Below are 25,503 nucleotides of genomic sequence, written 5' to 3' on the forward strand. Positions count from 1 at the left end.
CTGACACGTTTGGCAGAATCCACGGCTCCTCTATCGACATATTTACGAGGTCCGAGAACCACGACCGTCGAGGCCAATTCGGAGCTATGAGAATGAGGGTGGTGTTCTCCTTTTGTGCCTTTTTGATTGTTCTGGGTATCAGTGGAATTGGAGGAAATGCGTAGGCTAGTTGAAAATCCCACGGGGCTGTGAGAGCGTCCGCTGCTAGTGCCAGAGGGTCCCGGCACCGCGCAAGGAAGGTTGGTACCTGTCTGTTGTGGCGAGACGCCATTAGGTCTACTTCCGGCAAACCCCATCTGGCAGTTATTTCTTGAAAAATCTCCTCCTTCAGCGCCCATTCTCCTGGGTCTAATGTTTGTCGGCTGAGGAAGTCTGCTTCCCAGTTTTGCAGACCTGGTATGAAGATGGCCGATAGTCTGGCGTTGTTCTTTTCCGCCCACTGAAAAATGTGCCTGACTTCTTGTAAGGCTGCCTTGCTTCTTGTGCCCCCCTGGTGATTTATATAGGCCACCGCTGTTGAATTGTCCGACTGTATCTTTATTGGTTGGCCTGCTAGTTCTGTTTGCCAGTGCCTGAGTCCTAGACGAATAGCCCTGATCTCCAGAAGATTTATGGGCAAGCGGCTTTCCACTTGAGTCCACAGACCTTGTGCTGATTTGCCCTCTAATACCGCTCCCCAACCTGACAGGCTCGCATCCGTCGTCATTAGTCTCCATTGTGGTTCTCCGAGAGGTCTTCCCTTGGAGATGCACTGTGTTCGTAGCCACCAGGTCAGGGATACTCGCGTCTTGTGAGAGAGACGGATCTCTTGAGACAAGTGTTTTCTTTTCCATAATGTAAGAATGTTCCATTGAAGTTCCCGCATGTGGATTTGGGCAAATGGAACCGCTTCTATTGTAGATACCATGACCCCCAGTACCTTCATACAGAATCTGGTCGAATGGCTTGTCTTTGCTAGTAAGGAACGTATGAGAGCTTTGAGATGAACAATCTTTTCCTGAGTCAGGGACACTCTTTGTGTCCGTGTGTCGAACAGTAGTCCTAGAAACACCATAGACTGACTGGGTGTTGTGGATGATTTTTCTAGGTTGATAGACCATCCGAGTTCTTGTAGTTTGTTCATAGCAAGATGGGTTACTCTTTGTGCTTCTGCTAAGGAGGGTGCCTTGATTAACAGATCGTCGAGATACGGGGTTATGGATATGCCTAACTGCCGTATCTCTGCAGTGGCTACTGCCATGATTTTTGTGAACACCCTTGGTGCCGAAGTGAGGCCAAAAGGAAGAGCCCTGAATTGGTAGTGGCGGTTGTGTATGGCGAATCGTAAATACTTTTGATGAGAAGGGAAGATTGGCACATGTAGGTAGGCGTCCTTTATGTCTAGGGACGTCATGAATTGGCCTGGGGTCATTGCTGCAATGATAGAGCGTAGAGATTCCATTTTGAACCTTCTTGGACGAATAAATTTGTTTAGTCCCTTTAGATCCAGTACTGGACGTACTGATCCGTCTCTTTTGGGAACGACAAACAGATTGGAATAATATCCCTTGAAGTGCTCCTTTGGGGGGACTGAGGAAAAGACCTCTGTTTGTGAAAGAGTATACAGCACGTTTTGAAAAGCCTTGAACTTGGCTGGTTCTCTTGGGATTCTTGACATGAAAAATTTGCGAGGGGGCAACAAATCGAATTCTAGGTGATAACCCTGAGTTACCACCTCCTGTATCCAAGAATCTGATGTGATTTCTATCCACCTTTGAGAAAAGTGGATTAGCCTTCCCCCCAGAGGTGTTCCATGTGGCGGAGGCCCCCAGTCATGCGGTGGAGGGCTTGTCCGACGTTCTGGTAGAGGGTTTGCGAGCCTGCCAAGAGGTTCTGGGTTTACCCGTGAAGCGTCCTCTGTTGGATGTTGTATTCCGTGGTGGAGAGTGTCTCGAGCTCTTGTTTTGTGAAGGCCGAAAAAACCTCCCTCTCCGAAAGGAAGAACGGGCTTTTGGTTGAGGAAGTAGCGTGCTCTTTCCTCCTGTCGCTTGACTAATGATCTTATCCAGATCTGGGCCGAACAGGAGTTTTCCCTTGAATGGCAATGATGTAAGCGATTTTTTGGACGATAAATCAGCTGACCATAGTTTCATCCAGAGTGACCGCCGAGTGGCAATAGATAGTGCTGAAGCTCTGCTAACTGCCTGGGTTGCGTCTAATGCCGCCTCGCAAATATATTCGTTTGCGTCTTTAATTTGCGTCGCCAGCTGCGAAAGTTCTTGTCTTGGCACTCCCGAAAGGATCGCTTGAACGAGGGAATCCGACCATGTTTGCACTGCCCTGCTGACCCATGCTGTAGCCAGGATTGGGCGAAGGGCAGTGCCTGATGCTGAGAAAAGGGAGCGTAGTAACCCGTCCATTTTCTTGTCCATCTGGTCCTTAAAGGACGAAGCATCTGGTACTGGAAGAGCTGTGTTTTTGGATAAACGAGAGACTGGAGCATCCACGGAAGGAGGGGAAGACCATTTCTCTGTGGTATCTGCAGAGAATGGGTAGAGTTTGAGGAATCTGCGATTTGGTTGGAAACGACTTTCTGGCTTGTTCCACTCTTGTTGAATTATTTGTTCAAGCTGCGCGTGAGAAGGGAACGTAGGTGAAGATCTACTACTTCTTTTAAATAGGATCTTAGACTTATCTGTACTTGTCTCTGGTTCCTGTATGTTAAGAGTTTCCAGAACGGAAGTGATTAAGTCATCTATCGCTTCAGCTGAGAATTTTGAAGGTTCCTCATCTAACATATCTGAACTGCAAGATAACTCCCCTTCTGATAAACCAAGGGTCTCTTCCCTGCCTAGTGGCACTGGAGACGAACTTCTGGAATAATTATCACTCTCTTCGTCTGATGACGAAGGTGCTCTGCGTTTTGATCCCCTATGTCTGGGTTTATCTAGTCTTGACAGGATTTTATCCAAAGACAATGCTAATTTAGGTATACCAGTAGCTAACTGGGCTGCCCAGTCTGGAATAACTGTCTGTACTGGAGTAGAAACGTCTGGAATAGACACAGCAGGTGTCTGAGGAATTTGGTCTGTTTGAATAGGAGCAGGGCCTGGGGGTTCCTTATCAGACTCAGCCATTTTACACTTAGAGCAAATAGGCTCTTTTTGCCCTGAGGGAAGCTTTTTGCGACACTTGGCACATGCAAGGTATCTTACAGAGGCTGTTTTCCCCCTGGAAAAAATGGCCTCACTGTTTTCCTCAGACATGATATGGTAAGCAGATAAGAGTAAAGATACTCTGACAGAGCTAGGGAGTAAGTCAGGGAAAAAGGGGCTAGTTTTCTAGCTTAATAAGCTGCCGTCCCGACAACTGAGAGTCACAGGATACGCGCTGACTGCAGCCTGAATAGAATGCGCTGTTCCGGTTGGAGGATTTTCCCCCTGAAGCCGCCTTGCTTTCGCGCCAGTGCGCGTCACGTGGTATGCGGCTGCACTTACCCGGAAGCGCTATAGTAATACGCTTGTGAGCGTATGTGCTCTGTTCCTCAATTATGCGGTATAAAAGAAGGAGCGCGCATGTTAAAAAAAGATGCCGGCAGAACCCGCGGCTATGTTCCCCTATCAGTTAGGCGGATAAGCCGTCTGTGCGCACTGTTACCTTTCCTTGTGTGTCGCTGGTAGCGTAGGGTAAGGTGACAGTCTACTCTCCCCTCCGGTCCAAGGGGGAGGGAGGGGGAGAAGGAAGGCTCTTACTGAGATACCGGAGACTAGGGGAAACACAGGTATACTTACCCTCCCCCAGGGTCCCGACGCCTTCCGTGTCCTGGCCAGTTCACTCCTCCTGTGCACAATGAGAGAGGGTGATAAGGCAACTGGATGGTAGTAGCTGTGCAGCAAGTACCCCAGGAACACTTCCCACGATGGGAGAATATATGCCAAGGCATCCTACACAGTGTAGGCGACTGGTATAACTCCTTATGTCATAAAAATAAAAATTTCTTGAGAGAAAAAAGGAACATGTCCTGACCTCCTGAGGACACAACAAAAAACTGGAGTAGGCTCCGCCTGCTGGGGGGTATAGCCAGCGGAGGAGGAGCTAGTTTTTCAGTTGTTGTGTCCTACCTCCTAATGGCATCAGCTATACCCCATGGTTCCCTGTGTCCCCCAAGCACACACTAGAGAAATAGAAAGATTCAAAATGATCAGCATGGCAGCTCATTCAACATCCCACCATTACCTTAGCATCAGGCTCCTCCTCACTGTCTGAAGAGTCGCTGCTTCCAGAACTTTGATCTGCGAGCGGCTGTGCAATCACAGGTTTTGCAGCTGGTATTACCAGTTTTCCAGGTATGGAAATGGTATGGTATGGTATGGGTGTTTGTGAAGATGCAAGTGACTTTTTCTGGGATGACTGAAGAGTTGCTGTTTTCTGATAAAACATATACACAGTACCAAAACCTTAGGAAACCAAAAAAAAAAAAAAATCCCCCTGTTGATCAACAAGGCAGCTAAGTCAACATCTCATAATTACCTTCGCATCAGGTTCCTCATCGCTGTCTGATGAGTCACTACTCCCAGAGCTCTGATTTGATAGTGGTGGTGTTTTGGCTGATGTTGACAACTTCCCAGGTTTGGCCAAGAGTGGAGTATGTGTCCCTGGTGTCCTTGTGGCTGTGGGAGGTGCAATAGACTTTTTCTGGGGTGACTGGATAGACGCTGCTGTTTTCTGATTAGAAACACAAACAGTACCCAAAGATGAGAAAATAGAAAATAAAATGTCCAAATTGATCAACATGGCAGCTCATTCAACAACTCAACATTACCTTAGCATCAGGTTCCTCCTCACTGTCTGGGGAGTCGCTGTTTACAGAACTTTGATCTACCAGCGGGTGTGCAATCACAGGTTTTGCAGCTGGTGTTACCAGTTTTCCAGGTTTGGTCGACAGGGGTGTTTGTGTAGGTGCAAGTGACTTTTTCTGGGATGACTTGAGATTTGCTGTTTTCTGATAAAACATACACACAGTACCAAAACCTTAGCAAATCGAAAAGAAAATCACAAAGTTGATCAACACGGCAGCAAAGTCAACATCTCATCATTACCTTAGCATCAGGTTCCTCCTCACTGTCTGGGGAGTCGCTGTTTACAGAACTTTGATCTGCCAACGGCTGTGCAATCACAGGTTTTGCAGCTGGTGTTACCAGTTTTCCAGGTTTGGCAGACAGGGGTATTTGTGTAGGTGCAAGTGACTTTTTCTGGGATGACCGGAGATTTGCGGTTTTCTGATAAAACATACACACAGTACCAAAACCTTAGCAAACCGAAAAGAAAATCACAAAGTTGATTAAGACGGCAGCTAAGTCAACATCTCATCATTACCTTAGCATCAGGTTCCTCCTCACTGTCTGGGGAGTCGCTGTTTACAGAACTTTGATCTGCCAACGGCTGTGCAATCACAGGTTTTGCAGCTGGTGTTACCAGTTTTCCAGGTTTGGCAGACAGGGGTATTTGTGTAGGTGCAAGTGACTTTTTCTGGGATGACTTGAGATTTGCTGTTTTCTGATAAAACATACACACAGTACCAAAACCTTAGCAAATCGAAAAGAAAATCACAAAGTTGATCAACACGGCAGCAAAGTCAACATCTCATCATTACCTTAGCATCAAGTTCCTCCTCACTGTCTGGGGAGTCGCTGTTTACAGAACTTTGATCTGCCAACGGCTGTGCAATCACAGGTTTTGCAGCTGGTGTTACCAGTTTTCCAGGTTTGGCCGACAGGGGTGTTTGTGTAGATGCAAGTGACTTTTTCTGGGATGACCGGAGATTTGCTGTTTTCTGATAAAACATACACACAGTCCCAAAACCTTAGCAAACCGAAAAGAAAATCACAAAGTTGATCAACATGGCAGCTAAGTCAACATCTCATCATTACCTTAGCATCAGGTTCCTCCTCACTGTCTGGGGAGTCACTGTTTACAGAACTTTGATCTGCCAACGGCTGTGCAATCACAGGTTTTGCAGCTGGTGTTACCAATTTTCCAGGTTTGGCCGACAAGGGTGTTTGTGTAGGTGCAAGTGACTTTTTCTGGGATGACTTGAGATTTGCCGTTTTCTGATAAAACATACACACAGTACCAAAACCTTAGCAAATTGAAAAGTAAATTATAAAGTTGATCAACACGGCAGCGAAGTCAACATCTCATCATTACCTTAGCATCAGGTTCCTCCTCACTGTCTGGGGAGTCGCTGTTTACAGAACTTTGATCTGCCAACGGCTGTGCAATCACAGGTTTTGCAGCTGGTGTTACCAATTTTCCAGGTTTGGCCGACAGGGGTGTTTGTGTAGGTGCAAGTGACTTTTTCTGGGATGACTTGAGATTTGCTGTTTTCTGATAAAACATACACACAGTACCAAAACCTTAGCAAATTGAAAAGTAAATTATAAAGTTGATCAACACGGCAGCGAAGTCAACATCTCATCATTACCTTAGCATCAGGTTCCTCCTCGCTGTCTGATGAGTCACTGACCCCAGAGCTCCCAGCTGCTAGCGGCTGTGTCTTGGCTGGTGTTGCCAACTTCCCATGTTTGGCCAAGAGTGGAGTCTGTGCCTCTGGTGTCCTTGTGGCTGTAGGAGGTGCAATAGTCTTTTTCTGGGATGACTGGATAAGCACTGCTGTTTTCTGATTAAAAAACACACACAGTACCCAAAGGTTAGCAAATAGAAAAGAAAATGCCCAAATTGATCAACATGGCAGATCATGCAACATCTCATCATTACCTTTGCATCAGGTTCCTCCTCGCTGTCTGATGAGTCACTACTTCCAGAGCTCTGAAGTGGCTGTGCAATCACAGGTGTCTTAGTAGGTGTTGCCACCTTCCCTGGTCCGGCCAAAATTGATTTTTTTGTCACTTGTGGCTTAGCAGCTGTAACATCAGTGGACTTCTTCTGGGATGCCTGGGGTGGTGCTGCTGGTTTCTGATTTAACAGACACAGGATAACAGGAAACATTAATGAAAACATTTCAAAGAGATCACCACGACTACAAATTCAACTACCTTAGCGTCAGGCTCCTCAGTGTCTGATTATTTCTTTCAAAGAGACTGATACTGTGGTTTACTGTGATATATGGCCAAAGTTGTCACTGATCGACATTCAAATTTTAACAGTTTTATTAACCCCACACCATTCCACTTTAGCAGCAGAATAAATGCAATTCCAAAATTACTGAACCCCCTTTTATCTGAAAAACCCAGTCCCAAACATTTGAATAATAAATCTAATAATAAACATTGAGAACAATGGATGTATAAGTTATGGGACCCATCATCCAGAATGTTTGGGATCTGGGGATTGCTGCAATGGGCAGTTGATGGCATTAAAAAATGTTAATGCTTTTAACCATATTAAGTGTGGACGTAAACTTTAGAAATGAACCACCACTGTTCTCGGTTATAGGAGAAGAGGTCCTTGTATAAAAGTAGATCAGGGAGACCAATACCTTAACAGTATGAGGGCTCAATTTTGGATCCTGATAAGTTAAGAATCTCTGGTCTAACAGCAATTTGATTGCTAGAGAATCATACAGCATTCATAAATCATTCTGTTAGTTCTTTTATGGATGTTCTGGCATTCCCAGTGAGCTGTAGTTCCTCTCGGATATGCTGGCCTAGCCAGCTATAGCAACAATTTTAGCCAGCTGCAGTAAATAATGACCAATATCTCTAAACTACTGAAATAACATTATCAGGACATTTATATATTAGAAATATATATTATTTTCTATAAGTACACTGGATTTAAGTTATAACCAGGTATGTAAGAAATTATAATAGCACAAACAAGTGTCACCTATCAGTAAGAGTTGGTCTTGAAGTCCCTCTGCTTTCCAGTGAATTTGTGCACTGCCCATTATGTCAATGCTTAGTATGAAGTTGATTTATTGGCACAACATGTTTTGGTTTCTAAGAATCTCAGTCAAATAAAAGGTTCTCAGGAAGTGAACCAACAATATTGACACCATCAAAGAATATCTGTCCTGGGCTGATAAGTTAAATACCCCAAAGGAAAGCCTTTGCATAGCCATATTTCAAAAAGTAAAAAATTCTGACATTTCCTAAACTGTATAGTTGTGTTACATTTAAATTATAAACAGCAGAGGGACATTAACAACAATTGTTGTTTTTCTTTTGCTGCATCTGATTTTTAAAAAAAGCAGTGACAAGTACAGGTATCCTTGTGTAAGAGCCTCTTAAAGATGTAGCTTGTATGAAAATCCCCTTAAGAAGCGTGGGTATTAAAATATTCCTTTTTTTTTTTTTACATTTCTTAATTTAACTTAACAGGACAAAATGGATGGAAGCCAAAGTCAATATCTACATATCCATCTTGGAGAGATTCCTGAAAACGTTAACCAGGAACAGGGCTTTATACCCAATGGAGTCAATGAAGAACCACAAAGGGGATACCCAGAAAACATCAGTCAGACACAGGCACTCCAAGCCAGCAGGATCATTGAAGCACCCAATCAACAAGCCAACACAAGGATACGAACAAGGGGGCAGATGAGAAGATTGTATCAAAAGATTGCAAGGCTTCCCCAGCGCATTGTGGGTGAGGATGACAACAACGACTTGTGTATAATCTGCATGTCAAATTATGAGAGTGGGGAGAAAGTCAACAGTCTGCCCTGCAACCATCAATTCCATAGCAAGTGTATAAGGCAGTGGCTAATAGAGCACCCTGTGTGCCCTCTGTGTATGGGGCCATTTTGCTCTACCTAAAGCTAAAGGGAGCATTACTGAATGATTAATTAAAGCCATCTCTGAAACCAAATACTAAACTAACTGGCTGTGTTTTATGTATATACTGAAAAATATGATTAAATATAAAAGAAAAATTAGGGTAGATAATGGTCTAGTGAAACGAAGAGACATGCTGGGATGCGGTGAGCCAAGATAAGGTTTGCTCCCTTTATAATAAAGTAGTGGGAGGAGATGTGGTAGCAAGGGGGCTCAGTTTGAAAGTGTGAAAGACATTTTGGGGTGAGCTCTAGATATTGTTTGAACTTCGAATGAATGCCGTTGAACCCTGTCATGACTGGGTGGGCTCTTCCTAAAGGGTGACTTAAATAGACACTAAAAAATGTTAAGAACGGCTGTCTTTTTTATCAATGTATTGTTCTGGTTTACAATGCTGCTTTTATAAGTAGTGCTATAGAAATAAAAATATACATACATCTAAAAAACAAGGGAGGGGAAATATGAAGATGTCTAATACAGGTAATGTATACCTGACAGTATTATAATATTGGAGATAACCTACATGGAGAGCTACAGCAATAAATAAATAAAGCAAAGTCCACATAAAAGCCATAAATGTTGCAGCTTTTTCTTTAACCTTGCACAAACTCAAATTAGCGAGTATCCCCAGGACCACTGTAGTCAGGATATCTACTTTTAGTGGCATATTCTGTTCATAGCAACGAGCCAAATGGCAATAGAAAAACTTGTTTTCTAGCTTTTAACCTATTCCAGTTAGCATGTAAACCAGGAACAAATATAGTACCATACTGCCAAGTCACAATGTTACGGGATAACATTTTTGGAATAAAATAGAGCAGAAGTTATATAAACCATGATAGCTTTATTGGCTAACTATTATGATAATCATAGCAAGTGTTTAGAACATTCTAGTTCTTTTTTCAAGCAGACTTGACCATCCCAGATCTTTATATTTACCTTTACAGTCATGCACAATATGATCTGGCAACACAGAGCAGCTGTAAAACAGATAATCACTGCCACCCAGCTTGTTGTGTTGAATTGCTAAGTATAGCTAATGTGGCTGGCCACCTACTCTCAGATCTATCCAGTAAATAAATGAGAGCTATGACACTTGTGTGTTGGCCGCTGAGTTCAAAGTGCCCCTGCCCCTGTCCTTTTGATAGCACCATATTGAATGAGCAGTGCCATCAGGAGCAGTGATGAGTGTTTTATCCACTACTGTTTTTTGTTGGAACTACAAACTCATCCATCACTAGTTCTTGACTCAACAACAGTGTTGGGTTATTAAAATTGTTGCAATAAATCAATAAAAGCAGCAGCACTCCGGTAATATTTGTGGAAAAATTAAAACTTTACTTAAGTGCCAAAGGCAACATTTCAGGCTTTACTCCAGCCCTTTATAAAGGCTTGATAAAGGGCTGGAGTAAATCCGGAAACGTTGCCTTTGGCACTTAAAGTTTTCATTTTTCCACAAATATTACCGGAGTGTTGTTGCTTTTATTGTAGTATTTTACCCTGGCTTGCACCTGGGGCTGCAAAGAGTCTTCCACTTTGTAGCACACTAACTGATTATATTTAAAATTGTTGTAATAATCCCAACAAGCCACTAAAAAGATCCTTGAACTGCAGCAATGACGCCCTTCCCATTTTCACCCAGAAACTCCCGCTTATTTGCTAGCTATTCAACCCAAAATGTGTTTAATGTAATAATTAAAACAAAGAAGCTGGAAGTTGGGGGTTTCACTACTTTTTTCTGTTCTCACACATACCTGGTTAACTATGACTTCACTATCGGATGAATCACTGCTCTCTGACTTCTCAACATCTGCTGGTTTTGTGACAATAGCAGCTTTACGTGGCACAGTTATCCTTGCAATCTTTGACGAAGAAAGCAGAGGTGTCCTTGGTAATGCATGAACATTGGCCAAAACAGTATGTGTCTACAAAAAGTAATGAAAGAAATGAAAAAAGAAAATTAACAAACAGCTTCAACATAGATATAGAATCTGCTTACTATAGCATCTATTTTTTCAACCCTTTAAATTTAAGTAATGTTAACATTAAAAGACAAAAGTAAAAATTTTTAACACATTGAGAAAGGCTTTTCTCTTACAAACCAGATGCAACTTGGCACTGCTTTAGCAGTTTTGCAAGGAGAAATATGGGGAAAAAATGCTGTGTCCAGATGTGCCGAGACCGGCCTCTCCACACAGATTAAAAACTAATTGCTGCCAAAGGTCCATCTACTAAACTGTATATCAGCAATAAGTTATTTTGCGTATTTTCATTGCAATTCATTTAAATAGCTTTGTAGAAATCGGCTTCACTTTGACAGTCTAGTTCTGTTAAGAAATATTACAAAAACAAAATGAAATCCATTGTGATTTATTAGTTAAAACATAAAATTGTTCAAGGGGATGAATTTTTATAGGAACTGTAAAGGCTTAATATGCTTAGCACCACCATCTACTTACACAGTGTACTCAAGCTCATCTAAGCCAGATATATTCTCACAGAGGATTAAAAGTATACTGTAACCATGACTGAAAAGAATGTATGTTTTGTATGTTGTGTATAATATGCATTATGGAGTAAGAGAGGTAATGGCTATACTTTAAGTGAACCACTCCTGCCAAATGCAGGAGTGCTTCACTAATATTAATTTACCTTACATATGCAACAGACAGTGAACGACAAGAATGCCAGGAGATAAATGGAGTGACAAATATGGACATATAAAGCTTATCTATACATGAATCAAAATTGATTAGCCACTGGCCCCATCAAGGACCTCCTCCATGGAAAGTGAATACGATCTCTTTTCCCAATATTCAAACACATGACTCTGCCTGGCCGGTAAAAAAAGACGGCTGATCCCAATGTTTTTAATAGGGACAAAAGAAAAATATATAGGATGGCCAGTATTTTTTTCAAAAAAAGGGGGCAACCCTTGCTACATTAGGCAGAGGTTTCTTGACAGAGCCTGGTGTTGCTGTCAAATTATTTGACATGAGCTGGTTTCCTACAACATTCTTAAATGGATAGCCATCCTTATCATAATAATACATATTATGCATTTCTATCAATGGTCTCACTGGGTTTTCATTTTCATATAGAAAGCCACCAAGATGGATGGTAGAAATTCAGGGAAACAAGTCTCCCAAATATTGGATAAAATACAAATGTGCGTGATTCATCCTTAAACTGCCAGTTACTCACCTGTCCTGCAGTATCCATGTCTGATTCAGAATCAGATGAGCTTTCAGTGCTTTCAGCTGCTGGATTTGAGGATACTAAAATAAGCAAAAAATAAATTTTAAACCCCCAGCCTATAAAAATGCAAACACTTAAAAGCATACACCAACAAAATATGTCTAAAGGTTTTCATATTTAAGGCATATTCAATCCTTCCCAAATCCACTACAAGTTAAAACAGCAAAGTCCAACTCTCTGCCAGTCAACTGCATATGTACGATAATATTTTTACTAACTATAGTAACTCTCTGGATCAAATACTGTTAATTAGTAAAATTAAATATTTTCATTGCAAATTAAAACCACAATTTGCTTTCTTCTTTTTGCTATTTTTTTTCCTCACTTGTCACTGGAGCAGCATTTGGAGGTGCCGGATCGTCTTCACTATCAGATGAGCTGCTAGTCTCCATCACAACCCCTTGAACTTGTGGTGCAGCTGAAGAAGCCTTTTTGTTCTGCCCAATGGCAGTAGTACCCCCTGATGTGCTCTTTGAAACTATGGTGGCTGTCTTCCCCTGTGACACAAAATATATAATAATCATTTTAATTCTTATTAAAACAGAGAAATTAAAATTTGTATATATATATATATATATATATATATATATATATATATATATATATATATATATATATATATATATATATATATATATATATATATATAAAAAAAAGATTATTTAGGTTCAATTTCCCATATTCTTAATACAATTTTTACACAGATAAGGTTGCTGCCTCTCCCTGACCCACACCTGCCCCTTCAAGGCCCACAACTAATGCAGAATTGTTTCCTAGCCTTGTGCGCACAAACAAGCCTGTGTAGGGATAGGACTAGTTGAAAATGAGTAAAGGGGTTTGATGCCATGCGGGTCAATATCAGATGCATGCCTTCTCCCTGCATTCAGCTGGTCGATTTGCATTGTTCCATGTTGGGGAAAGTTGGCAAAAATACTACAGTGGAGATGATTTACCAATATAGAATCTAAACTTCAGCAGTGTATTTGCCTATAGGAACCAACAGACATTTGTTTTCATTTTCTAATTTGTAGTAGTAGATGTAGAAAATTGCGTACATAGCAAATTCATTTCTGTGTGTATGAACAACTTCAATACAATTTTCTTTATTTAGCAAGCTTATTTTAGATTAGAAAATATTAAAGGAGAACTCCACAAAAAAAATAATAAGCTTTTTGAAAAGTAAACATAATTTCAAGAAACTTTGCAATATAGATTAATTAAAAAATATGCAGATTTTTATGTTTTTTAATGTTTTGGAACAATTCCCTAAGCCTAGCCCCCTGCTGATCTCTCGGACTACTTTGCTAAGCTGGCTGACTACTGTTACTTTGTATCAACAGCCAGGTGCCTTTAGCCTGCATCCTGCAAAGCCCACAATTCCCTGTACACATTATTTAAAAAAGGAATGGAACATCACAGTGCAATGCATTGTGGGTTATGTAGTTCCTGCATGCTGTCTGTAAGCTGCGGACACTTTGTAAAATCAGTGTTTAGTCCCTCCTTCCCTGCCAGAATTTCAAATAATGCAGAAAGAAAACTGTTAAACAGCTGGATTTCAGCATAAAAAAGGACATTTATTCATACTTTTTGAAGAAATAGGTAACTGTGATGAGTATATTAGGGATTTATGTGTTATGTGGGTCTCTAACTTAGAAGCTGTACTAGGAGAAAGAATGATCCTATAAGCAAGTCACACTCATTCTATTGAAGCAATGTGCACAGCTCATTAAAGGGGTGGTACACCTTTCAGTGAACATAGTGCGTTATAGAATGGCTAATGCTACGCAACTTTTCAGTTGGCTTTCATTTTTTCTTTTCTATAGTTTTTGAATTATTTTCTGCTGGCTTCAGAGTCTTTACAGCGTTCAAATGGGGTTCACTGACCTCATCTAAAAACAAATGCTCTGTAAGGCTACAACTATATTAATAATGGTCCTTTTAATTACTTATCTCTCTGTTCCACCCCTCTCCTATTCATATTCCAGTCTCTTATTCAAATCAAAGTATGCTAAAATTGCACACTGGAGAACTGCTGAATAAAAAGCGAAATAATTCAAAAACTACAAATAATAAAATATAAACACCAATCACAGATTACCACCCCCTACATCATACTAAAAGTAATTTTAAAGGTAAAAAACCCTTTTAAAAGACAAAAGTCCAACAGAAGAAGCACATACCTTGGTAGTTGGTTTCGTTTTACTCTTTCTCTCTTTAGCCTGTTGCACCTGAGGGGTTGCATTTGAGAGAGCTTTACTTCTAGCTGGGGAACAGAACAACAAATTTTAATATAGCAGGGGTGTAGGAAAAAGTGAGCTAGAATGGCCTTGAAGATGCAGCAAAGACCTAATAGACTAGAGAAGGTAAACGGTGTACTAGCGTATCTAGTATTTGTACCACTCCAAAGCCTGGCACTGCTGTTAGTTTAGATATACAAGGAATATCTCACCTGCAGTTGCTCCTTTTCCCTCATCTTCAGAGCTCTCGGAGCTACTCTCTGGATCTGGCACTCGTACTTTCACCCCCTGATTGTTAGCAACTTGAAGACTTTTTTTTGACTTGTTTTTTTTTGGGTGTCTACATTACAAAGAAATGTAAACATTAAATGCAAAGTTTAAATACACTAAACAATAGGCTTAGAAGCAATTTTATGCTTCTTTCTGCGTGTTGGCTCAATTTCTACACTCGTTCTTAAAAGTGCTCATTTTCTGTATTGAATGACATGATCTATAAAATGATTTCCTCTGAAGCTCTGAGAGCTTAGCACTGCACATCAGAGGAACCGTCTTATTTCAGCTACAGTAAAGATTTACTTTATAATCCCTCACGGGTCTAGTGACGCTGATCTTACCATGACCTCATTATTATTCAATATTGTATCAACACCTAGTTGTGCAAATTCAGCACAAAGAAATGTAATCAAATAATACTAGGAGCTATTATACAGTTTCTCATGACTCAATACACAGTAATGATATCCTATTGTACCCTCTAAGGGCAATTGCACACAAGATTATTAGTCATCTGCGATAAATCTTCCCTCCTGTGAGCGACTAATTTTCTCCAAATGCTTCCCTGTCAGCGATAATGAAGATCACCAATGGTAAAACATGCACCACTTTCCAAAGTTGCATGAATCGGTTTTGTGAGGCAACGTCTTAAAAAGGAAATGGAGCATGTGTTTCCACCTGCAATTTAAATTATTACTGGTGGTTAAGCATTTGCAGGAGATAAGTTGGCCGCAGAAGAACAGATTTATCGCAGGCGACTATTCTCCTTATGTGCCATTGCCCTAAGGAAAAAGTAATATGACCACTGCTACCTGCATAAGAAATAGCAAGACAGCAATCATCTGTGCACATTTAAGAATAGGATAACATCTTAGAATTGTATTTATTTCTGGTTTTTGCCCTTCTGAACATCTAGTAAATATATTTACGAAGGATTCCCTTTCATTTCACGGTTTCCTATAGATGCACTTACTGAATCCAGTCTTTGTAAATATCCTGGAGTGACACTTCAGGGGTAGAGAATTTCTGCATGTGAAAAAGAAATAATGGTAGTACAACAATTTACCTAGCATCAGCATATTCCACAACTATATTCGATAACATTTGTAAGATCAATATACACATATTAAAACCTAATGCTTTGGGTGTTCTTCCCAGATAGTCTCTGCATCTGTCTGCACCTCAAGGCAAAATCAATGGCATGGACAGCATTATTAGCTATGTGGGTAACCTGAAGCAGCTTCATAAAGAAGTGCATTTTTATCCACTACATTCGTTCCCAGAAATACACAGTAAAGGCCACCATACACAGGCCGATAAAAGCTGCAGACAGACTGAGCCGGCAGATTATTGGCCCGTGCGTGGGGCCATCCGACGGGCTTCCGCGATCAATATCTGGCCAAATATAAACCACCCGTATTGGTTCCAAATATTATCTGATCGTTGGGCCCTAGGGCCCACCACTGGATCAGCCCGATATCGCCCACTCCAATGTGGGCATATCGGGGTGAGATCCACTTGTTTGGAGACATCGCCAAACGAGCAGATCTCTACGCCTACGGCCACCTTAAGTGTGACAACTATATACGGGGTAAGGATTTGTTCTATTAAGTAATTGTAATTAGCTTGTAGTCCTTAACATCCATGGGTTTGATTCAGCTGGTTCAAGTGCAAAGACAGCTGGTCAAGACTAGGTATAAGGTACATGAAGCCCTTGCACCAGAATGTATTGCAGCTTACATCATTCACCAAGGTAGCAACAACAAGCAAATGAATGCACAGTCTGGACCAAAAGGAAAAGATGACAAAAGATGCCTAAGAAGATGATAAAGAGGATCTTCTACTGAAATATTCAGGCTGGTCGGTACAGTCTGTTTTTATCAAACAGGAGCATCAGTCTGGGGAATCAGGTATAATCTCTGGGAGGTGCCTAACATTTTGTTGTTCCCCTTTAAAAAAAATTAGACACACACAAACACACACAGATGCTATTCAAACATTTACAGTTCAAAACATTCTATATAATGCACTGTAGTAACAGGTTAAAACATATATTCACAACCAGCATACTAAGGAGTTAATTTATATAGCGAAATGTTATATATTTATATAAAATACATTTAAAGTACTATTTTACAAAACTTTTAGCATTTACTTTGCTTTTAAGGCAATGGCACAAAGGTGCTGGAAGCTGGTTTCTATTCTGCTGAACAGGAAACCTGCGGCTGACAGAACACACATACAAATCGCTCAAGAAAACAGCCACTGCTATGTTTACAAGGAGTATTCACTATAGTGTGGGCTACAGTACAAAATCACATGCACCTTGTTTACCCCAAATTTTTGTGGTGCTTCTGGGTGTCCAGCCAAGCATCACTGTGTATTTTGTCTAAAATAACAACAGGAATGCACTCACATGCATTTAAGCCATTTAGACAGTTTTAAGGAGCCACAATCTCGTCTGTGATTGAAATACGTTTCACTGGATTAAATTTCCTTTCTTCAGAAATAAAGTGACAACATAAGGTGGTAGTCATCCCACTGGAAATCAAAAATTAAAAAGTTGCTAAATGCACGTGAATGCTGTTCCTGTTGTTCCTGTTGTTACACAAGTCTTTGAAGTGGTTGACTGGTTTATTCAAGACAATACACAGCGCCATTCCAGCATCTTTAGATTTATCACTACTAGACATAAAATGATTTACACAGCATTTAATTTTCCTTCACTGCACAGAGGTTTGCTAAAGTGAAAGCAGTGCAGAACCAGGCATACAGATTTAGTACTGACAATGTTGAAAGGAATGTCGACAGAAAAACACCTGAGGGGCCTCAGGTTTTCAATGCGTTTTTAATATCTGTAAAGAGGTTGCTCTCCTTCCAACACTTTTTGTAGTTACAGTTGTTTTCAGACTGGTCACCAGATACAAAAACATATTTCAATGACTTTTTAGTTTCTTGTTGTGACCGTTTTTCGAATATTTTTAAACCGACCCTGTAAACTGTTCTAAATTGATACATTAGTTGATACATTTGTTATCTTTGTCCCTGCTGACCAGAATCCCTGAGTTTCATTAAAGGACATGTAACAATTTTTTTTTTTTTTTAAATTTGTTTGTACATAAAAAAAACCACCAAGACACATTTAACTTTAAATTACCAAAATCTTTATTAAGAAATAACTTGCTGTTACTCCACTTCAGAAAAAGCGACGATCCATCAAGTGCCGTTCGATTTCTCCTCCCTGGCTATCTCCTATATATGGCAGGAAGGAGAAATCAAGCGACGTATGATGGATCGTCGCCATGTCGCCTTTTCTGAAGAGGAGCGCAAGCAGAATAATGTTAAGTTATTTCTTAATAAAGATTTTGCGAATTTAAAGTTAAATGTGTCTTAGTGGTTTTTTTTTCGTAATGTACAAACAACATTTAAAAAAAAATTTTTTTTGATGTTACTGGTCCTTTAAAGGCAACTGTTAGGACAGATACAATAGTTGCTAATATTCCACAGATGCTGCTGAGAAATGTAACAACTAATGTAGCACATTGTTCAGACTCTGCATCTGGATTATGGAGCGGTCAGACTGAAACACCAGAAACAGGAACAGTAAATCATAAACTTTAAACTGTAAAAAATAAAAATAAAATAAAAATGGAATGTAATTGAAACAAGTCTTTATTTCTGAAGACCAATGATGGGCGAATCTGACCCTGTTTTGCTTCTGTGAAAATTTGGCAAAATGTAGTCTATGGGCACCAAAATTTTATTTGACGCATGACAAATTGTATAACAAATTTTTGATGCGCAACTATTTTTTTCACCCATTAGAGTCTTTTGGCATCATTTTTGCGGAGAGACTTGAGAAAAAAAAGTTTTTGGAAGGGGGACAACTCCTTTCGAGAGGTTCATTAAAAGTTATTTGTAACTGCAATTTAAAGCAGCAGTTGTCTGCTGCCCTTTCTGCATTTTTGGTTCTAACTGTTGAAATAATGTAGGAGAGGGGTCAGCCCTCTTCCACTCATGACAGGTAGTGCAACAAAAAACAAGGGATATGTATTGCTTTCACATACAATCACATTTAAAAACTACTGAATAATTTTAATGAATAGATAACGGTATGGGAAAAAGTTACTTAGAATATCTTTTTTTTTTAAGATTAAAATGCAGCCAGTCTGCAACCTACGCTTACCCAATTACAATTACAGCCAATAGCCAATTACAGCCCTTATTTGGAACCCACAGGGATTTTTCAAGCTTGTTTGCTCCACAACTATTTTTATATTTGAACGTGGCTTACGGATAAAAAAAAAAGTTTGGGGACCCTTGGTCTAAGGCAATAATCCCCAACCAATAGCTCGTGAGAAACGTGTTGCCCCTTGTATGTTAAACTAGGGGGGTTGTGGATGCAATCTCTCTCTCTTAAAAGCCATAGATGCTAGCGGCATGGGAGGATCTAGCCATGAAAAAAACAACGTCCCATTAGACACTTCTCTATGTACACACACTTATTGTGTTATTCATTTAGTTCTCCTTTACACTCTTTCATTCTATGCTTACATTCATACACATTCCCAAATACACACACACTTTTCCCTTTTCACTACCATACACACCTTCACATTTCACCATTGTGCAACTGCACATGTCACTCTACTTTGTTTTTAATTACAACAATCAGAACAGAATGAGCGAACCAAATCAGATACATGTAGACCTGCTGTTTCAACACACACCATCCATCATGTGATAAGCATTCACGTTATAGAAATAAGAAACAGACCAGGAACAGGAAGTACTTTAGTCTGCAAACACCCTTTATTGGTGTATTCTCTATTCTGTTTAATTACAACACCTTACTTCTACTTTTCGAAAATGGGCGTTGGTTAAGGCACTTTCTCCCTCTTAAAAGCCGCTCAGCAGTTGGCTGGGGAGGATTTAGCACAGAGTTTGAAACCAAGGCACAGGAGATGTTTACATAAAGAATTAGTACTACACAGAGAGGTAACATTCCTTTTTTACTATGATTAAAGATAAATAATTTAGGGACCACCATGTGGGGGTTTACCTTGACGTGGTATGGTGGCTTATCAATATTATGATCATAACTTTGTAACCAAAAAAGCCTGTTTCAAAATTACATGCACTTGCATATTTACTTGAATCATTCAGACAGGGCTTTAAACTTTTTGAAATTGGCCTCAGGTGTGCATCCACAACCCCCCTAGTTTTGTATTTGCCCCTTGTATGTTGTTCCCAGTGGCCTCAAAGCAGGTGCTTATTTTCTAATTTCTGGCTTGGAGACACGTTTTGGTTGTATAAAAACCAGGAACACTGCCAAACAGCCAATCACAGCACTTATTTGGCACCCCAAGAACATTTTTCATGCTTGTGTTGCTCCCTAAGTGCTGTGATTGGCCATTTGGTAGCCCCTATGTGAATTGTCAACATACATCGAGGCTCTGTTTGGCAGTGTTCCTTGCCTTCAAGCCAGGAATTAGAAAATAAGCATCTGCTTTGAGGCCACTGGGAACAACATACAAAAAACTCAATTTTCTCCTGAATTTTGCTCAAGGGTTCAAAAGGTTGGGGATCCCTGGTCTAAGGTGTCCGCTCACACAAGAACATTTTGTATTAATTCTGACCTGAGCGCACACAGATTTTACAAATTGCCCACACAATTTTAAAATGTGAGCACAAAAGAATTTGTTTGTGCACACAGCCCAGAAAGAATTAGAGGGAGAATTAGTCATTGAGTTTTCTTCCAGGCACTTACCTTGCCGTTCTGTAGTTGCAGTTCTGTGGCTGCTTTACTGTATCCAGCCTGCTGCAGATGCTGGTGAATGAGAGCCAGCAGGGATCCCTCCACTTCCTTCATGATACAGGCTTGACGTTCCCTTCAAGCCTGGAAGCAGCCCTGGGCAAATCAGTCCGTTCAGCTACCTGTCCTGCAACTTGCTCTCTAACTATTTCCAACATGTGCGTGCTGTAGCACTACTTCCGGCGTCTACAAGGAACGAGGGATGAAAAACGGAAGGGGCTAGTTCCAATCCTCTGAAAGGACTTCCGTGACGTCACGATCATGTGATCCGACCATGTGACCGCTCCATTGCGCAGTCATTACCTATTATTGAGCGGTAAATAAAAAACAGGCAGAAGCGTTTATGGATTCTACTGGCAGGCAGCAGCGACCTGCAACTTAATACCCGGGGTTGGACACTTGTAATATTGGGTTGGTACAGGTTTCAACCTCTAGTCTAGGTTTTGGGGCAGTTCACTGTGTTTCTGGATGTTTGTACGGGGTGAAGAGGTTTCACTGTTCTGGATGCTCATGTGGGGTGAGGGGGGATCACTGTGCCTCTGCATTTCTATGGAGAAATTTCCCTCAGTTCTTCCCCCTCTGAAGACAAGGTCAGTGAAGGGGAGGTGGTTTCTTCAGGCCTATTCAGACCCTGAAGGGGGGTGAGAGCTCCCTTGAGTCCCACTCCAATGTCGACCACCTTATACGGGTGGTTTTGGAGTAATTACAAATTGAAGGCACGACTCTGCACGGCGCACATCTAAAAACCTCTTTCAGAAACGCAAAATCCTTAGCTACCTTCCCAGTGCACAAGCAATTGCAGGCGATAATCCAAGATGAGTGGCAGGTACCTGAAAGAAAATATCGGGTTACTAGGTGTTTCACCAAACAGTATGCCTTTCCCATTGACAAATGGAGCACTCCTCCCATAGTGGACGCCCCGGTATCTAGGCTTTCATCAACGCTACTGGTCCCCGACGCTTCAACGTTTAAAGACCCCAAGGCCACCTTTTCAGCCTCCGGCTCAGCGCTTCTCCCAATCCTGGCATCCTGGGTGAGCAGGGCCATTGACACATGGACCAACGCCCTCCTCCAACTGATTCAAGATGATGATGCATCACATCAAGTCTCCCAGCTGGTCTGGTATATACTGGAGGTGGTCTTGGATGCAGCCAAGTTAGTCGCTCGCTCTTCTGCCCTCTTCATGGCCGCTCACAGATCCCTCTTGTTAAAATAGTGGTCAGCGGATCTCAGTTCTAAAAAGTCACTGATTTTCATTCCTGTTAAGGTATCCAAGCTATTTGTGGAGGAACTAGAAAAGATCTCACAGGCTGCATGAGGAAAGGGCACACTGCTTCCCTAGAACAAGACAAAATGGGCATTCGCTCCCAGGTGAAGCAGCTCCTTTCGCAATCTGGGAGCACGCAGTTACAAGAACGGCTCGCTTTCCCGCTCGTCCTTTAAACTGCGGTTGACCAACAAGGGCAAGTCCGCTTGGCAGTCACAGAGGCCCTAGTTCAGACCCACTGAGAACAAGGTTTCCTCCTCCTGACTATGCCACAGGCAGGCTGGTCTCCCAGAATCTTGGGGCAGACATCTTTTTGCAGACACCTCGGCCCGTCACACCAATGATGCCTGGGTCCTCAAAACCATTTCACTGTCTTCTTCTGCGTCAAGATCCCCCAACACAACCAGTTAAAAGGAAAGCCTTCCTAGAGATCGTCTATTCCTTGAGAGAAGCAGGGGTGATTGTTTCAGTCCCACCATCACAATGTTTTCACGGATTCTACTCGAGTCTGTTTATTGTGCCCAAAAGGGATGGGTCATACGACTGGTGTTGGACCTCGAGAAGCTGAAGAAGACTTTTAAAAATTTGAATTATTTAGATAAAATTTGGTCTATGGGAGACGGCCTTTCCATAATTCGGAATACCTGGTTTTCTAATAATCTCATACCTATATTGTTAGTCCCTGCTGAAGACTTTCAGGGGATTTGGGAGCTGTAGTTCAGTAATATGTGTACAATTAATTTCGCACAGAGAAAATGTGATTTCACCACATTTTTTATTTTTAATCCATTAAAACAAATTAGAACTCTTATTTTAACCCTTTAGTGTCTGAAAAGAACACAACCAAAAGTATCATTTGTGTATTTAATATTTTTCTCTTTATTGTTTGCTGTCATTTATTCTTGTAGAAAAATCCTTAACCTCCATTGCTGCTGGTCATCTCTTTGATTTGCAAATACCTCCCCCTGCTGCTACAAGTGCATTTCATTTTGATAATGTCAGTTTCACAAAATTAAAATTTGCCCATAGACTACCTTTAGCAGTAAAAAAAATATGCTGAAATGTTTTCTAGACCAGTAAACAACACAGGCCATCGGGGATATTCTTTCAGAGCTTAGCACAGCTATCTTAGGTTTTCATGACATGACCAATGTATGTGCAGTATAGAAAACTTAAAATACTTACACAAATACACAATCAGGAGGTTCTTTGGAAAAATAAGAAGCTGAATTGGAGGTGCGGCACTCAGAGGGCACTTGAGACAAAAAACGGGGGTAAGTTATCAACACTGGGTACATTTTTCAGTGGGCAGCAACCAATCTAATTGTTTAGCTGCAGCTGGATAAATAAAATCCACTCACTGATTGATTGCTATATATACTCTCCATGTAGTCAAATACAAGAGTCCTCTGCACTCAACCCATTATCAATATATTTAAGACAGAGACATTTTGTGCATACTGCTACTAAAAATGCCTTACCCTTTAAACAAAACAGGGATTGTTTGTCCATATATTGCAATATATTTAAGCTGGCCAACTACGTCAAAGTCATCCCATATCTGGCCAGTCATATGCTTAATTTTATCTGATTCATTTAAGAATTCTATTGCTTCATTATACATTTTACAAAGGGACTATGTTTTACCTGCAACTTACTAGCTGCTTTCAAAGTAAAACTCCCAAACTTGGTTGCCCTTTTATTAGACACCAGTGGGATTACCTGACTATAGCTGGGAAGGGTGGGAGCTACAACATGGAGCTGGCCGCTGCTCCTGTATAAACTATAACAAACAAGGGAAAGTTGTGCTCACCACTATTTTTTAAAACCATTAGGCGGGGGTGCAATGAGGCTGCGACCACAAAATACATATAGTCAAATACAAGAGTCCTCTGCACTCAACCCATTATCAATATATTTAAGACAGAGACATTTTGTGCATACTCTCCATGTGCAAAATTGCCCAGTGTTGATAAATGAGCTCCATAATTACCAAGGGGGAAACCCAGTGCCTTATTTAGTAGTGGGTTAAAATATATTGCCTCCTGCATGGTATGGACTTGAGTTTTTTCATGTATGGCAACCCCCCAGGAGAGTGACTGGATTCTTGTGCAGGTTTGCTATTCTGCTCATAACAATCACTTTTGGCTTTGGGCTTGGCCCTCAGATACTCGGTTGTCACCAGAACCTCCCATACAATAATCCAGTACTCCCACAGTGGCAGGCAAGGGAGTCAAACATATACTCTGTGAAGAAGCCGGTACGGAATGAGCTGGATTTAGTCAGACAGGCCAGGTCAGAACCAAATGACAGTTGCAAGCAAACTCAAGGCCAGGAACAAGCCGGGTCAGAACCAGGAAGTCACACAGGGGACAGGAACAGAACTCAAGGAACCAGCAAAGCAGTATTCAGAGCACCTAGGACCAAGCACACTTGAATATAATGGACCATAAGTCAGTGCAGAGCAGGAGTGCAGAAGCCAGACTAATGGCTTACACTGATCACCTGTGGCCAGATAAGGTACAGGTGAAACAAGCCATGCTTACCTGCAAATACAGGGATAGCAATATAGGTGAACCAGTACTGTTGCTGTCCGCTCATAGAGCAGTGGTAATGTAAACAACATGAAAACACCAGATCATTGGTTCAACTACAGACAGGATGTTACCCTTCTCTCCTCCCCCCCCAAGGGCTGCCACTGGACCCCATAGTTGGTGTCTTGGAGCTGCTTAAAACGAACCTTGACAGGACTTAGAGTTTCAAGAATTTTGTATGGAACAAATAAACGTTGGTCGTAACTGGACAGAGGGAACCTGGAATTGGATATTTTTAGCAGACTACTAAACCTCGGTACCTAGGAGGAGTCCTATGATGTCTATCAATGTCTCTTTTCTAGTGGGTACGAACAAGTAGATTAGGGTACTGCACCTTTTGCTAACCCTGGTCTCTTTGGGCTGCAGCAAACACTGACCTGGGAATATTAGTGGTCTTTACAGAGATATCAGTAAAATATCATTCAACACATTCAAGTAGACTGTCAAGGACTGTAATGGGCACTTAATGCAGACTGACGCAGCCAAGACTCCATTGCAAAATCTCCCCAGTACTCCAATGTGTGGGTTATGTAGCCTTAACCAGGGCAGGATTGCTTGCACAGTGGATAAGGTGGAAATCTATCTCTTCAGATGTAACTAAGCCATTGCCAAGGGGATTTTAATCTATTTACAAGAGAGGAATAGAAGGGACAAACATTTTAGCAGCAAAAGTTGCATCAAGAAAATTCCCAGCAGCCCTTGAATCAATGAAAGCCTTAACAGAAACAGGTGTGTTATTCCAGGACAGAGTGTCAGGAACATAAATCTTAGAACTAGTGTTAAAGGGAGTAGAAGTATAACTCAAATTAATCTCCCCATCCTCATTCAGGCTCAGGAGTTTCCCCACCTTTACTGGGCAGGTACAGACAAAATGGCCTTTAGCACCGCATGCAGAGACCCATTGAACATCTGTGGAATTGTTAGTCAAGTGACAACTTGGTGGTCCCAATCTGCAGGGGATTGAGCAAGAGTAAAAGATTCACAGCAAATCAAGACCTTGCTATTAGGAGCATCACCAGGTCATGAAACATTTCCTGATGCCTTTCCATTAATCCACCTGTATAACTAGGTGCATTAATGCTTTTCCTGTCACAAGTTGCAGAATATGCTGAAGCACAGAGATCAGTGTAATCATAGAGTAATGCATTGGTTTTAAAATATGCTTTTAAAGAGACTCTTGCAGAGTCAGCTGGAGGTAAATTTAAAGCCCAAATTTGGGTATCCCCCTGTAGAGTTATAACAAATTTAATTTTGGCCTCTTCTAAAGGCAAAGAGCATGGCA

The 25,503-nt window shown here is 41.2% G+C and overlaps 1 protein-coding gene and 1 non-coding gene across 19 annotated transcripts in view; one reads left to right on the plus strand and one right to left on the minus strand.

Annotated features, from left to right (window-relative positions):
- LOC108712638 overlaps nt 1–8,408 on the plus strand; it is a 29,165-nt gene extending 20,757 nt beyond the window's left edge. The window contains exon 3 of the transcript XR_001935017.2: nt 8,322–8,408. This is a non-coding gene — a transcript (uncharacterized LOC108712638). The remainder of the gene's footprint in view (nt 1–8,321) is intronic.
- The window catches only part of tcof1.S (Treacher Collins-Franceschetti syndrome 1 S homeolog), a 46,937-nt gene extending 26,345 nt beyond the window's left edge, over nt 1–20,592 (minus strand). For 2 of the 18 annotated variants that reach the window (XM_018254411.2, XM_018254408.2), the window contains exons 1-17: nt 20,316–20,586; nt 15,519–15,571; nt 14,485–14,612; nt 14,216–14,298; nt 12,361–12,532; nt 11,982–12,055; nt 10,532–10,702; nt 6,757–6,954; nt 6,464–6,658; nt 6,187–6,366; nt 5,910–6,089; nt 5,633–5,812; nt 5,356–5,535; nt 5,079–5,258; nt 4,802–4,981; nt 4,510–4,704; nt 4,216–4,407 (exon numbers count right to left, since the gene is read on the minus strand). In XM_018254411.2, coding sequence (XP_018109900.1) covers nt 4,216–4,407; nt 4,510–4,704; nt 4,802–4,981; nt 5,079–5,258; nt 5,356–5,535; nt 5,633–5,812; nt 5,910–6,089; nt 6,187–6,366; nt 6,464–6,658; nt 6,757–6,954; nt 10,532–10,702; nt 11,982–12,055; nt 12,361–12,532; nt 14,216–14,298; nt 14,485–14,612; nt 15,519–15,571; nt 20,316–20,417 — 2,643 coding nt within the window. In that variant the 5' untranslated portion in view covers nt 20,418–20,586. 18 annotated transcript variants of the gene reach the window in all.
- Nucleotides 20,593–25,503: the final 4,911 nt, after the last annotated feature.

This window comes from Xenopus laevis, chromosome 3S, assembly GCF_017654675.1.
Source record: "Xenopus laevis strain J_2021 chromosome 3S, Xenopus_laevis_v10.1, whole genome shotgun sequence".
NCBI lineage: Eukaryota > Metazoa > Chordata > Amphibia > Anura > Pipidae > Xenopus > Xenopus laevis.